At 37.5% G+C, this 16,921-nt stretch overlaps 1 protein-coding gene across 1 annotated transcript in view; it reads left to right on the forward strand.

The window, feature by feature from the left end:
- PRDM6 (PR/SET domain 6) overlaps window positions 1–16,921 on the forward strand; it is a 79,098-nt gene that overhangs the window by 34,521 nt on the left and 27,656 nt on the right. The window contains exon 4 of the mRNA XM_039733107.1: window positions 15,382–15,509. Within this exon, the coding sequence (XP_039589041.1) occupies window positions 15,382–15,509 (128 nt within the window). The remainder of the gene's footprint in view (window positions 1–15,381; window positions 15,510–16,921) is intronic.

The raw sequence follows: 16,921 nt of genomic DNA on the forward strand, positions 1-16,921 counted from the left end.
AAAAATGCTAGTTTCATGAAAGTTTCTCAGTAATAAAACTTAGGGAAAAACAGTTTAGAATGATCTAAATATGAAGTTGCTACATTTTCTAAAATATGTATTTCTCTCTTCCAAATTCCTTTAATATTTAAGGCACACTCAGCTTACAAAAAATTTTATATTTTGGTTTATAAAATCTTGAAATAATTCAAGTTGAAAAATAACCTCCAAAATAAAAACTCTTGCTCTAAAATATTTTGTTATTGTTACTGCTTTACAACTACTGTGAGGTTTTGAACAGATCCAACAAAATAATTTTACAGGCAGCCTTGGTAAAAAATTGTTAATTTCCCCTTTGTATTAAATTTTGAGCATGTGGGAAAATAATCAGAATAACTGATTTTTTTTTTTTAATTTAGTCTTGAGGAAAAATAAAACTTGCTTTACATAAATCATTTTACTGTTAAAATATTCAAGATGGTTCAATCACTGGTTCTATTGGTTTCAAATTATTTTATCTATCTTGTGTTTCTTTGTAAAAAACTGCTCATTTAAGGCCAGCAGATTTGCTACACAAACTACTGGACTATTTCTGCTTCATCTGTGTTGGCCTATATAAGCCGCCTATACATTTTCACTTATACCTGTTGGGACAAATATTTCCCTTTTACAGAAAATTATTTTTGGCAAAGAGAGGAGAGTTAAGAAAAGCTGGAAGGATAAAGGAAAGGTATATGCTTTTAAAGGTGAAAGAGAATAATGCAGAAAATAATAGTGAAAGAGACCAACACAAGTCTATGGAATCGGTCCTTCATTTTCACTCTAATGAGGTATTCTTGGATGTTTTTCTGCCGCCTGATAGATTGAGGGACAGAAAAAAGGAACATGATGAAACAGTTGATGGAAGACTAGAGGCAAGTAAAGAAAATTTTGGATAACACTGGTTAGCTAAATAAGAGAAAGTTACAATGATCAGTAAGAAAATTATTTCTTTATTAATTTGCAAATAAGGATAGAGAAGGACCATAGCAGCATAACTTATATTCATATAACAAGGTTACCTCTTTGGAACCAGAGTAATAGAACCAGCATAATGCAGAGATCCAAATGTGCCATTTGTAGAGTATATATGTGCTGCTTGCAATTTTAGGAGTGGCAGTGATTGATTCACTCCAGGAACAAGTAAGCATGCCTGCTGTTGAATTGCCAGCACTGTTACAAGCCAGCATCTCTGTGTTGCTTGGACATCTCCAGTCCCAGCACTGCCTTTGTTACATACCAGACAGCTTTTCAGAACTGCCTGAAGCCCCTCAGAATGTAACTTGGCTCTCTGCTAGCCTTCTGGACAGAGGCTAATTTATATTTATTTGTAAACCTGTATAATTCTAGAGTTTAAAAGAAAATGCGTCCATGAGTTACTTGTAGTCCAGATTAAGAGCATCTTTACCTCTCATTTCTTGATCAAGTCTATCTGAATATACTCTCTTTTTTTGGCATGGATCTACAAAGTGATTACCTAAAGGGGAAGTGCTTTGTTTTTTTTTACCATTCATGTAATTTTCTAAATTAAGTGTTTCCATTCTCATTCTTTGAGGGTCTCAGTCAGGTTTTAATTTTCACAGCATGAAGATGTGATGAGTACATAAGCAGTTATTCAGATATTCTGGTCATAGTCTGACATTAATTACAGAACACAGATTTGTAATAATGACTTTGCCAAAATCCATCAAACATTGATCCCTTTCTGTACCAGCAAATATGCAAATAAAAAGGATTATGGAGAGCTTGAACTGAAGAATACTTGGAACCTGTTGCATTTCATCCACTTCCATGGGTAGGCAAAATGTTGTAATGATGAGTTCACCCTTTATTTACTGTATACACCATCGGTGACAGTGGTTTTTATAACTCTAAAAATTACACTTAATAAATACGAGAAGAGACAGATTTTCCTGATTACATAAACCTAAATATTTATTCAAGATTTCATGAGAAGTTTGTCTTAATTTAAACAGAGCCAGGGCTGCTGAATGGGTGCCATTTTTTTGATGTGGACACGAAACAAGTTTTAGTAATATCCACACTCATTTAACCAGTAAATATTTTCTACTAAGGCTTTGCTTCAGCATGGTTTGCCTACTGCAATCAAAATGAAACTGAAGTCAGCTTTCCATAGATAATATTTAAGGGTTTTATCCTTCATTGCATGAAGGATCGCTGGCTTTAATTAAAAAAATCAGAAGAGGCATGTAAATATTGCTGCTGTAGTTCAGAGAAATGCAGCATTACTTGTATTTTCCCTTTTGGAATTGATGTATGTAGAAGTTGGAGACACTAACACATTGTGGATATTGCTGCTGAGAAGGGGAAAGGAAAAAGATAGGCTTGAAACACAGCCTGCGAGATGGCACAAAGCCAGTGCACTGAAAAATGGCAAACGTCACATTTAACAGCTGGACACAGAAATATTTCTCTTTAATTTGGAAGGAGAAAATTTTCTTCACAGCAGGGCACTCTCAAAAGAGTACAACATCAAAGAGGGTGGGTCTCCCCAGTCAAACATCATCTGGCTCCAGTGATGGAGCAAAATGAATGAACTGTCAGGACTTTTTTCCAGTGTGTATGTTTTTGCCAAGTGAAAAGTAAAAGGTTTAGTGGCTTGTTCTGATCACAGACGAAATCCTGATAATGGAGAGCTGATTCCCTAAAGTCTTCCTCTGATCAGCTGACAGGCAATGTCTGAAGAAGACCCCATATTGATTGATGGTCCACTTTGTATTGATGGCCCCTGCCACCCTTAGAGATAAGTGAGATATGCCAAATGCTTGACAGCCCTGGAGGGCTCCTGTGATTGTGTCTCAAGCAATGTTCTAATCTAATGTTATAATCCTCACAGAAACAAACACACTTCTAAAGAAACTTAGCGTGATACTTACCAACACCAGACCTGCACTTGGGAATGAAAAAAACCCTTTTCACATTCTCCACTATGATGTCCACTAGCAACATCAGCACTACTCCTTACTGCACTCCTTTTGTTTGCTTCTTGACTCTGACTTCAGCCCAAAGTAGGCTGAAAACTAGCCATTCCTGTGCTATTTTTTTCTGACAATCCTACAATTTAACAAATTTGAAGGAATAATAGACTCTAGGAATTTTTTGATATGAAAACATGGCAACACAGTTTGTACAGCCATTACTCATTTGTTTTATGAGGAATCTCAGGCACAGTTTATCATATACTTTATTACTTGACCTTTTAATCATCATCTGGGGAACTTGACATTCCAGACATTCCAAAATATTCCAAACTAAAAATATCACTGTGCCTCATTATTTAAAACTCACAAAGGAATTAAGTATATTTTCTAAGGTATGTAATTTTTACTGAAATTCCTCATTTATGGTAAGTCTTAATGAGAAGTTTAAAAAAGGATTGAAAGAATTATCTGTGGAGTCTGTATTGTAGTAGTAAATGGGTGCTCTGCTGTGATAGATGTTCTACACATACACTGTAAACACAGTCCCTATCCATATTTACTTACAAACTCTGAGTGAAGATAAGTAAATGGTGCAGAAAAAATGTTATCAAAATCCCTGTTTTCTACAGCCGCAGGATCAAGACTTTAAGTACTTGCTGTAAGCCATGTGACAAACCATGTTCTGGGCAGGAGTTAAACCCAGGCATCTGCAGAGCAATTCAAGTGCCTGAATAGAGGTGTTTAGTGGAATTTTAAATCCTGGAAAGTATCTAAGACATACAGACAGGGCTGACAAGTAATGCCCAGAACTTAAGGATAACTGCTTGTCTTCTGGAGCAGTCACTGGAGTTTTAGTGGAATACTTGAACTCACCAGAAACATTAATTTACACACCTGAACTTAACTTTACACACTTAACCTGAATTTTAGTTTGCACATCTGAATATAACTATATAGTCTTTCCCTAGTGCAGGATCAAACCCTTATCAGTGATCACAACCATTACATTAGCAATACATATTTAGAATAAATATGTTTTAATAAAATATATAAATATATTTTATTACATAGCAATACGTATTTAGAATAAAGTATATGCTCTTGACATTTCTTGAACAGGAGGCTACTTGTGGACAGGCTTTCTTTTCAGAGAGTATTTTCACATGTAATGCATTTCTGCATTAGGGTTGGGATTTTTTATACGAGGTTGAATGAGACCATTTGAGTCACACAGTTCAACCTCCCTGTTCAAGAAAGGTTTCCTAGAGCGTGCTACTCAGGATTGTGTGCAGACAGCTTTTGAATATCTCTTTAGAAGGACACTCTGTAACCTCTTGGTCCTTCTCATTGCTCTAATGGTTAGTCACCTTGATGACAAAACTTTTCTTCCTCTTCATGTAGAACTTCTGTACATCTATTTCTGACCATTGGCTCTTTCTTTTTGCTTGGCACCACCAAGAAGAGTGGCTCCATCCTCCTGACACCCTCTCTGCAGATCCCTTAGAATCTCAAGCAGTTCTGTGTTCGAAAAGAGAAGTTATAATCTAGTTCTTAAAATACTCAAAGGAACATGACATCGGAGCTTTAAAAAATCCTAAAGGTAAAGAAAATAAGGAAAAGCCCATGTGCTGCTAACTGAAACCAAAGTCAATTACAGAATGATAATTGTGCCATATGTTCTATGCACTATATTTCGGTGTGTCTGAAAATATCCCTAAGCTCTGAGTCTGGGATTTGTAGATCTAAGATCTGCTACCTCTCTAGAAGTACTGATTAATTCACAAAACTACAAAAACACAGTTTGCAACAGTGTTTTGAAAAAGGGCTTTACAGAAATTATAGGAATGAGGGATGAAGAACTGTGCTGTTTTTGGGCCATCAGCTTCCTCTTACAAGAAAGGTAAGCCTTGAATTTGAAGAACAGACCCTCCATATTTTTGTTCTTTCTTATATGTAAGAATCAGGGCAAATTAGAATGATTTCCATTTATGAATTTCTTTTGGTCCAGAGTCCATTTCTCTGAGGATGACTCTGAGTCACTCCAGGAGTACATACATGCTCACTTGTTTCAACTGCTTTGTCTAGCTTGATGCTGAGTGATTAAATCTGACAAAAACATTCAGGAATATTTGGCTGTGCAAAAGAATGAAAAAAAAAAAACCAACAAAACAAACAAACACTTTTTAATTTCATTTTTCAATGTCTAATGGTTTTGAGAACCTCCAAGAAAACAGCCTAAGCTCTATTATTACCTTACCTAAAGGAAACAGTGCTCTGTTTTCAGTGGCACTCTGTTTTCAGTGGCAAGAAAGAATCACTGAAACTGTATCGATTCTTTAGCTCTCAATATAATTTTAGGAACTTTATTTCTGAGTAAGTTCATTGATTCTTTCCAGTTGAATGAGAGTTTTCAGTACTGGGTCCTTTTCTGTAACTTCTTCCTTGTTATATTTACTAGGACTTGCATTTACCAGTCAAAGGGTGTAAGAGTCTTTCTGGGTTTTTTCAGCTTTGATAATTTGCCTCTCTGTTCTTAAACATCTTTCTATTTTTAGTCTGGTTTCTTTCACAGTCTTTCTGAAGAATTACCATAGAGCCTAGATTGGTAACATTTTTCTCTTCATGCTCCAGTCTAGAGAAGACTGCAGAAAGCCCCTTCAGTCTGTTGCCTCCACATGGTCTTCTGCTACCAGGGCTGGCTGCACATGAAGGCAGGGCAGTGAGCAGGGTGGAAACAACAATGTTAAACAAAAAATGTCTCCATTGCTGAATGACTTGTGGCTAGAGCACCACAACTTTTTGTCCTATCACTGGATCTGTCAGGAGAGTGCAAAACCACACTCAGGGAAGGAAGGCCCTGTGATGGCAGTGGGTACTGCAAGAGCACTGGTACTTTACAGATCTGTTTACATCTGTTCAAGTTTCCAGCTTCATACATGGAGTTTATTTCTGCTCTCATTGTGTCTTCCTCTCATTGCCCTGGTGTTGTGTAACACTGTTGCATTACATGAAATTCTTTCCTATTCCAGGACCTCCACGGGCTAATGTCAAAACAAACCACAGAGACTTGACTTAAAAAAAAAAAAAAAGGCAATTTTATGAAGTCCACATAATCAGCAGGGCATTGCTTTCATGACACTTTCTGGAATAAGGCCCCAATCTGCTTACACAGATGCTTGATTTCACACACGAGTAGTCCCATTGAGATCAATGGTACTACAACATGTGCAGAAGTGTTTGCTGGACTGAGGTCTAAGTGAGAGATGAAGCCTTTCACCTAGCACAGACAGTTCAAACCAATGTTTATAGTTTCATATGCCATAATCCTTTGAGAAACATTAAAACTAAATAGCTTTTAATATTATTTGGCAAGTATTCTCTTTTATAAAATTTGCTAGATGATGCCTGCTAGATTAAAGAGAAAAACACTGAGTAGACATTATAAGATATATGCTCTGTATCAGATATGGTTAATTTTAGAAAATTACCTTGCATTGTGTGAAGACTCAAAGAAGACCATTGGCTGTCAGGATGTATTTCTGTGCTTTTTCACAGAGGGGTTGCATCCAGTCGGACAAAAATTTTCCTTTGACTTTAACCAGTGAGGCCTCCTGATATTTCCTCCTTGCTCATTTATTTCAGATTTCTATTCTGTCAATTGTTTTGGAAAACTTGATGATAATTCTAAGTATAAACAAACTGCATGTAATACAATTACTCCAACAAAGAAAAATCATTCTTTGAATGGACTGTTACATTTTCTACATGGCAAGGAGATACCATCAATTATTATTATAAAAATAGAAGCACTTCAAAGTAAGTAACCAGTTATTGACATAGATTTATTTCATATAGATATAAAGACTATAGTAACTGGCTTTCATTTTCTACATAATAATAAACCAAAGCATGCTTATCTCCTCCTAAGACAACAAGCTTGAACGTTATCTGAAACATATTTATATTTTTGATTCTGCTATCTGTCCATAAATAATCTGAAGACATACTTTAACTGGTAAAGCAAATCAATTAGTCTTATCAAGAAACAGTGGAACATATGAGAAGTATTTATAACTAATGTCTTTCTGAAATAATGGCCATGAAATTGAACAGGGAACATGTCCAAACATTTCCACTTATAGAAGAATGAGCTTGATGACATGTATACTACTATTGTTACATACAAGTTTTACATGTGCAATTGATTATTACAGATACAATAATATTTATTAGGCATCAAAACTGGATTTATCAGAATGTGATGAATATTGTCTTTATTCAGGGAGTTCAGCCTGTTTGCTGTATAGGTAATCTAAAATATGGCACATAATTAACAAAATATTTCAATGTTCGAGATGTGTTTTTTTGCCAAGGATGTGATTATATAATATTACTATAGCCATAAATCAACATCAGTTTTTCTTTTTATTAAACTGTGTTAAAAATATGCATCTTAGTTTGTCTCTGATTTGCATTATATATTTATTTTTTTTTACACAGTGGGATTAAAGAGTTCTTAGAAAGTTTTCTGACTACCCTTACATGGTCATCAAGTTAATGAAAGAAGTGAGAAAGAAGTTATGGCTACATGCATGATTGTTTCATTCAGTGTGTAACAAGAAGACACATACTTAGAAGGGCCGTGCCGTCCTAAAGCAGATACTCAGCTCCTAATATTAAGGCATTAAAAGTCTAAAAGCATTCATTCTTTGAACACTTGTTGCTATCAATATGAACCCAGCTGTATTTTGATTTTCAGCCTAAACTATGCTCCTTAAATGTAATATTTTCAACGAATTGTTAGTGTCTTCTCTCTTTCAGTTCATACAGCATTTTCTGAAGGTTTCCAGCTTTCTAGATAATAAGGTCCTTTGGCAGTATGCTGATTTCAAAGCCAGCTGCTAGGCACCAGTACACTACACCAAATCCAACTTAAATGAGTAAGTTATCAAGTCATCAAGCCTACAATCCAGTTTACTTTCAGTTTGACATGATTAGAAGCTCTAACAAATAAATAAGGTATATGTCATAATAAACCCCAGAGTTCATGGGCATTTTGCTTAACAATGACTGCCTTAAGCAAGTCAAATCACTGAATTTTACTGTTCTTATCTGGGTTTCAGGGCTTTTCAGGAAAGAGACAGCTATTTCTTCAGCTTTATGGGAAATGTACCATCCTTGTAATTTGTTCTGCTGGCTGTAGAGCTGTCTTCTGCTAGTAATGCCACCTAACACTCTTCCCCCCTCCAAGAAAGCATATGTGTATTCAACTTTACTTACAGTACTAGTTTATTGCAGACAATTAGTAAAATGCTGCAGAGAATTTTTTTTAAAACTTCAATGAAGATACAGCAGTTTCCTTCAAAAGCAGATGATGACAGGATTGAGTGTTTATGGGTAAGAGGAAAGAGGAAGGCAAATATAGCAGGTATTGTGGTAGAGGTCTGTTTTGGGCCATCCAGCCAAGATGAAGAGGCAGGTGAAATATTCTATAAGAAGCTGGGAGAAGTCTCATGATTGTCATCCCTTGTTCTCCTGGGTGACCTCAATTTAGCCAATGTTTGGTGAAAATGGAACACTGTAGAGTAGAAAAAATCCAGGATGATTGTGGAGTGTGTGAAGAGTACTTCCTGACACGGATGGTGAGGAACTCAGCTATGCAATGTGCCATGTTGCTTGCGAACAGAGAAGGACTTACAGGTTATGTGGCAGTCAGAGGCTGTCATGAGCACAATGGTCACAAAATGAGTTTTCAAATCTCAGAGATGTAAGGGGGAAGATCAGCAGAACTGCCGTCTTGGACTTCCAGAGGGCAGACTCTGGCCTGTTTAGGGGACTGGCTGACAGAGTCCCTTGAGAGGCAGTCTTGATTGGCAAGGAATCCAGGAAGGGTGGATGTGTCTTAAGAAGGACATCTTAAAGGTACAGGAACAGGCTGTCCACATATGCTAAAAGATTAATTAGTGGGGAAGAAGATTAACCCAGTCAAACAGAGAACTTTGTGTGCAAGTTAGGGGAAAAAGGAGAGTTTGTGACCTTTGGAAGAAAGGGTGGGTAACTTCAGAGGATGTCATGAAGTTATGCAGGGAGAAAATTAGAAGGGCCAAAGCCCAGGTAGAATACACCTGCTGTAAAAGAAAATAAGAAAGGTTTCTATAAATTGTGTAATAACTTAAGGAGGGCCAAGTAGAATCCCTTTGGTGGATATGTGAGGAAAGAGTGACAAAAGATGAGGAAAAACCTGAGGAACTTTCTTTGTCCCAGTCTTTAATAGTAAGACCAGTTCTTTTCTGAATAACCAGTCCTCTGTAAGAGGATTGTTAGCAGCTGTAAGACAGGTGAAGCCCCTGTAACTGAGAGAAAAATTGTAAGAGATCTGCTCCATTTGGACATACACAAGTCCGTGGGGTTAGATGGGATTGACACAAGTCTTGAGGAGCTGGGGGAACAGCTCCCTGAGCTATTTTCCATCATTTATAAGTGGCCATGGCTCATCAGGAAGGTTCCAGTTGATCAGAGGTCAGGAGATGTAAAGCTCAGCTACAAGAGGGTCAGATGCAGGGAACAACAGGCCTGTAAGCGTGGTCTTGGTGCCAGGGGACATCATGGAGCAAATCATCTTGAGTGCCATCATGCAGACAGCCAGAACTGACCACAGTCAGCATGGGTTTACAAAAGGCAGGTCTTGCTTGAACGACCTGGTCTTCTTCTGTGCAACTGTGGCATACTTCATGGATGAGGGAGAGGCTGTGGATATGATCTACCTTCATGAAGCCTTGACACCATTTCCCACATAATTCTGCTGGAAAAACTAGATGGTGATGGCTTGTACAGTTCAAGTGAAAAACTGAAGCTGGCCATGTCCAAAGAATAGAGGTGGGTGGCACTAAATACAGCTGATGGCCAGTCACAAGTGCTCTTCCCCAGGGCTCAGTGGTGGGGAACAGCCTTGTTCAATACATGATATGGATGTGGGGATCAAGCGCATCCTTTGTCAGTGTGCAGATGGCACTAATTTACGCAGCAGTGTCAATCTGCTGGATGGTGGATAGGCTCTGCAGAGGGATCTGGACAGGCTGGATTGACAGGCTGAGGCGAAGTCTGTGAGGTCAAACAAGGGCAAGTACCAGGTCCTGCACTTTGGTCACAACAAGCCTACATGATTGTAGGGGTTGGGTTCAGAGAGACTGGAAAGGTGTCTTGGTTGAAAAGGACCTGGTAGTGTTGGTTGACAGTAGCTGAACATGAGCTAGCTGCGCCCAGGTGGCCAAGAAGGCCAATGGCATCCTGGTTTGTGTCCACAGTAGTGTGGCCAGCAGGAGCAGGGCAGGGATTGTCCCCCTTGAACTCAGCACAGGTGACACCACACAGGTCCTGTGTCCAGTTCAGGGCCCCTTGCTACAAAAAAGACTTTGAGGTGCTGCAGCACATCCAGAGAAGGGCAGTGGAGCTGTTGAAAGGTCTGGAGCACAAGTCCTGTGAGGAACAACTGAGGGAGCTGGGGCTGTTTATTCTGGAGAAAAAGAGGATTGTGGGGAACTTATTGCTCTCTACAACTGCTTGAAAGGAGGTTCTAGGAGTGCGTGAGTTGGGGTTGTCTCCCAAGAAACAAGCAACAGGAAAAGAGTAAACAGCCTCCAACTCTGCCAGAGGAGGTTTAACTTGGATGTTAGGGAAAAGTTCTTCACCAAGAGGGTTGTCAAGCACTGGAACAGGCTGTTCAGGGAAGTGATAGAGTCACCTTCCCTGGAGATATTTTAAAAAATAGCTGTGGCTCTTAGGGACTTAATGTAGGGGCTTTAACTGTGCTTGGCTTAGCAGTGCTGGGTTAAGGGCTGGATTCAATTTTAAAAGTCTTTTTGCAACCTAAGCAATTCTATGGTTCTATAATTGCACACTTTATATAAGACTGTCAGCTTAATAACCAGGTTTATAATCATTATTAGAAGATGTATTGTTTTTACATCAAAAGCAGGGTCTCACAATAGTGAGATTTGCCCAATGCAGTGCTTATTGAGTTCTGATATCCAAGTTAGCAAAGAAGAAACTTCCAGTGTAACTGTGGTTTGCAGGTTCATATACTGTTACAGAAAGAATATAACTTGTATGGATGCTACCACATCTAACACATCTGGTTACAACTTTTTTGTCATATTACCATTAGTTTTGGATACATCTTTACTATCTTTGCATTGAAGGCAAGAGTAAAGCTTCTTTAGAAGGGAGAAGACTCATAGTAAGTGATTTGAAAATTCTATGATTTTATGCATGTGATATCAATGAGAATAGTAGTGAACAGCAAAGTGCAAGAATCTCTATAACGGTAAGAATTAACTCTTGCATATTTTGTTGTTTTCTTCACATCTCTTTTGATGTCTTGCAACATAAAAAAATTATTTTAATAGCTACTTTTGCAATATAAATGTATCTGCAAAGTAACATTCTATTTTCAGGATCACTCCATTCCTTGACTGCCTGAAGTGAAAACGAGCAGCCAAATAACTATCTGTTAATACCTTTCTTTCATGACTAAGTAGAAAAATAAAATGCAGGTAGAAAAATAAAATGCAGGAAGAATTTCTAAAGATGTAATAGCAGGCCATGGAAAGAGTACAAGGGAAGGCAACAGATAGAAAGGAAAGAACTTCAAAAAGCTGTTTTGCTCTTGTTGTCGCTTCTGTGAAATAGTTTTTAATTGCTTCATAACTTGGCTTTCTCTGCAGCTGTGCTACTACATTTGAACTTCTTTAATCTAAAATTTTGTGGCAGCTATACCAGAAACTGGTGCAACAGTTTTAGCACTAGAATTAGATTTGCCCTAATGATCCAAGTGAACAATACTGACTCTATTAGTTCTGAAGTAATTGGAGGTTCTCAGAAGTCTCTTTAGCACTCCACCTTGTCTTTTAAGACTGCTTAAATCTTAGATGGTTCATGTTTATATTATTTCTTTTATTTATGTTATGCCTGTTCAGAGATTTTAGAGCATCACTTTTACAGCATGCAGTGTGCTTTTGAAGTTATGTTATTACTGCCATTGTGTGTTGCTGTTACAATTGTCATTAAAGTATCTATGTCCTCCAAATAATTATCCTCAACCAATCCAGCCATTAGAAGAGGAAACTGACCTCTATTTATGTCTCGATTACTTAATAAAGCTGTGTAAAGGAAGGGAACAGGAAATACTCAAAAGAGAAAACTTGTGATGACTATACTTTGGACGTACTTTCCTGGAAAATGAAGCAATTTCTGGTGTATTCTGAAGTCAAGGGGTGAAATAGAGGAGACGTTCATAGAGGAGAAGTATGTGTCATATTCTGAGTCTCTTGATCTGCAACACACCAGTGAAATATCTGTAAACAGTCAAGAATCTATTAAGAAGATAATTAACTATAAGGCAACTGCTAAGGGGGACCATAATGCAAGTCAGATGAGATGAGTGCAGACTTCTTTTATCAGATTCCAGTCTGTTCCACAATCTGGTTCATTCCATTACAAAACAAGCAAAAAAAAAACCACAACAAAAACCAAGCCCTTAATATCCACCAAAACCAACAGTTATCAAGGTTCAGTATGAAGCTTAGGTAACGCTTCCAAGTACAATCAAAGTAGAAAAATTAAATAACCCAGTCCACTACTTGGGTCAGTGACTGATGTGAGATACAGGAAAAATAAATGCAGAGTCTGAAGGGACTTGGAGAAATGCTATTATATTTTGCTGTGAGGCTATTGCAATGTGTGAAAAATTATGCCAGTGTAGATGGATGTAATGATCAAGTGAGGTAGTCAAAGGCTTCCAGTAACACCAGTTTATCACAGGTTTCTGCAGTATTTTCTGTAATAGATAGTATGACTGTTTAATAAGGATGTATGCATGTGTTACAGAGATGTGGGTAAATATGTATACCCATTGTTTAATGTAGTGTTCACAGCTTGTGCTACAGGTTTGTTTTTTCTCTGTTATGGCAGGTTATGGTTTACTCCCTCATGAGGGTTTCTTCGGGCAGTTATTTCTTCACTGGTTTCCTGATTTATATAAAATGAATAAGAACTCCTGCTTGATGGCGACATGAAAAATAATAACCATATCTGGGTTTTGGGTTTTATTCCAGATTTTAAACTGTATTGTGCAATTTGACAAATAGATTCAACACAGTATTATTATTTACCTTCCAAGCCTAGGGCTTCTGCTTCTTTACAGATGGGTTTACAGTCCTGTAAGAACAGAGCTAAGAATGCTGTTGGAGAGATTATGACCATGCAGCAATGTCAGTAATATCCTTCTAGGAAAGGAGGGCATAGTGTCACTTGATGCATTAGTACTTGCAGAATAAAGTATTTGAAAATACTTAGTCTTGCAGCACAGTCCTTCCAATTCCAGGCCAAGGCCCAGGAAAGACCCGGTCCTATGTTTTCATGACAGATTTTAATTTTTCATATAATTTAATGACAGTCTATTTATACAAAGCTCTGGATAGGACCCTGTGTGCCAAGACATGAGTGTCACTACTGATTATGGCAGACCTCTTTGTCTTTCCTGTTTCATATCATCTGGGGATTAGGAAGTTATCAGCTCTTTATTTATGGGAATTGTTTTTGCCTCATGTAAAGACATATAAGCAGCATGTAAATGGATAGGTAATAAACACTGCTGAGAATGTTTGCACAGATATTGCCAAAATGGTTTCAGCCAAGTACTGCTAGTCATTAATTTTTCCTTCTCTTCCTTTTTGTAGGCTGACGTCCTGCAGAATTTTTCCAATTTCTTCGCAGATTTTTATAGTATAGCATATTTTGTTCACATATTTAACATACATTTAGATATTTACATAAGAATAGGTCTTTGCTGATAATCAGCATGTTACCATTTATAAAAAATTATAAAAAATCAACTTAATCACTGGGATTGGAGAATTTTACTTCTGAGGACTACTGATTCTCTGACTTTATTCCACTCAGTGCATGTTGGGGTAGCATCTTGCTTATCCAACACAGGAGTACTTGGCCAGGTTCCACCTGGTCGTTGTCACAGACACTCAAGAAAAAAGGATAAGGATCACCATAGATACTTGATTTCTGTGTCGCTCTTGCAATAGACATATTCTTCCTGATTACTCACAGTCCCTCTTGGCCAAAAGCAAAAGCCAGTCTGGCTCCTGAATTTGAGACTCTCCTTTGGTGGAGGAAAAAAACTAGATTTTGATTCCTAGATATATTTTTGTGTGAACTGTAGGAAACTCTCTTTTAAAAAATCACAAGTATCAAATGTAGTCACACAATTTCTGAGATTATTCTGTTGATATTGAAATAGATATTCGAGATTGTTAATCTGTATATACTAGAAATGTTCAATGCAATGTAATAAATGTGCTTTCTCTTTAGTTAGCAGTATTAATACTTTCAAGAAGACATCAATTAAGGTTCATACAATTTCAGAAGGAATAACATTTTTGGGGTATGGATATTAAAGCAAATGGTGTTCCTAGAGGAACAAAAGGCATGAAAATGAGATTTATTTCAGATAGGCACCTAATTTTTCAGATGTATTTGTGAGGTTTGCCAAAGTAATTGTACAACAAGTAAAAACCTTCTGAGATCACATGCTTTTACTAGGATTAAACCTACATAGGTAACATTTTTAAGCAGTCAGAGGAGTAGGTATACATGGTACATTTATCTTTTCATTTCAGCATCTCCAGAGCAACTCTATTCTTGACTTCAGAGGGAGCATCCACTTTTGAATAGAAACATATTACCATCTTTTTTTAAATCACCATAACCGGCTCTCATGTCCTTAGTAGGGATGTCATGTTTAGGAAAACAACAATTCTCTCAGGACTGGTTTCTCATTCAGTACTTCAAAAAAAACCGTATGTCTCAAGGGAGCTCCAAAAGGCATCATCAACTCAGTTTTTCCTTCTAGTCTCATTTGTTTTGATATAATGAATCCTACAACTCCCTAACATATCATGTAAGGCTGCTGAAGTATATACTCTTGCTGCAACTGAGATGTGAAGGAAGGGATCCTTGTTTGGGGATTATTACTGCCCCTTGCTCAGATGTCCCAGCCATTTTATTGCACACTTTACGTCCAGATTTTCTTGTTTATCTGGCAGTTCATTATTTAAGGCCAGCTTGTCAAAATAGGTTAAATATTCTTTGGGAAACATGGTCACATCTTTGAGACACCACAAATATTTTTAATATGAAAAGATTGGCTTGATAAGAGAAACAAGATAAACTTGCATCCCCTAAAATACTTTTCTGCTTTTTCATGTATATTTCTAAAAGTATCAGTACACAGATGACAAACTTTATGTCAATAAAGTCCTGGAAAAGCCACAGAGAGACACCAATGAAGCAGTGAAAATGATTGCTGATGATTTGTTCTAACTACTTGACCTTGTGACATCTCCCCCAGATATATGACCAAGATGGGACACTGCAGCACTTTATCGATGGTGGAGAACCCAGTAAGTCAAGCTGGATGAGGTACATCCGATGTGCCAGGCACTGTGGGGAGCAGAACTTAACGGTGGTTCAGTACAGGTAAAGTGACTTTTGGTTCACCCAGTGACACAAAATGAGAATGTTTTATCAAACTGTGACCATCAGGAGTACTGCTGCCTTTGATTGCAAAGACAGTATCAGAGCTTGGGAGGATGTGCTCACGTGGGGCAGCACACACAGGGTGAAGCTCCAGGGAGCAAGGGCAGCCCTATGTCTCTTGTGTGACCACCCCGCCACACAGAGCTCTCTGCACTTTTTCAAACAGTCTCATCAGAGGCAAGCCAACATAAGCAGTTCTCCACCCTTAACAGGGATGAGTGTGATAGGGGAGGGGGAAAAGTGGCACCCAGAGGCATCCTGAGGGTCAGTCACGAGCTGTGTATACTCCTCGAGTTCTTCTGTTGAGTGCACCTGCTAGCCAAGATTGCTAGACCTTGTACCTCTTATGCTGCTGGCTAGGGGAAGTCAAAATGCAAAGAAAAATGTAAAGAAATTATGGTACATTTTTCTCTGTATTTGCAAATAGGTCCAGAAAACCCAGACAACACACTACATAAATACATGATCTCAGCTATAAACAAACCTTTTGCCTTAGAATCAGAAGCGACTGCTTGGCCTTATTAAATGTGGTAGGAAGCACATCAAAAATGCCCCAGGCTTGCCAGTTGCAGTGAGCAATGATTTTTGCTGGTTGCTTTAGATAGCAGAGTTTCTTTTATTTAGGAAAAATCTTAAACTTATTTAAACTACCTTTAAAATTAAAACCAAAACTTACAAAAGCAAGCTAAAATGAAATATATAAAGTTTGATTATCCCATAGGGATCCAATTTAACAATGGTAAAATTGTTCAATTGCATTTTCAACTTTTTTATTCTCTGGCCAATTGACTAAACAATGCTGCAGTTAAAAGAATAACAATCCTATTTATACACTACAAATCTTTTATTATATACTTAGGTATCTGCTATCTATATCTAAAAAACCGTAGGATTTTAAAGAAACACACTGGATAATGAATAAAGATTGTTGTGATGAAAGAGTATTTTTGTAGGTATCTTGTGGACTATTTCTCTATGTGGTGATGTGTGTGTGCACATATATATATAAAAATAAGAAAAAAATATGTGTACATATATATATAGATGACAAAACTAAATGAAAAGTGAACATGAGAAAGTCATTACACATCTGTCAATATTAAGTGGATTTTACAACTCTCCTTTCATGATGGAGTTTTTACTTAGAGTTCCCTCTGTTGATCTGTTTTCGATTACTTCAGATCTTTATAAAATGAACTACAAAAACACAATTTAAAAAACTGGCATCCATCACCAGTGACTGCATCCAAGTGTAAGAAAATAGAAAAGTTGGACACTGAAAAACCAGCCTAATTTTTATTGTACATGGACGTCCTCCTCACAGAAAGTCAGCTGGTTTAAATTCATTCTGT

The sequence above is a fragment of the Passer montanus genome, unplaced genomic scaffold, assembly GCF_014805655.1.
Source record: "Passer montanus isolate IOZ18808 unplaced genomic scaffold, ASM1480565v1 scaffold83, whole genome shotgun sequence".
Classification (NCBI taxonomy): Eukaryota; Metazoa; Chordata; class Aves; order Passeriformes; family Passeridae; genus Passer; species Passer montanus.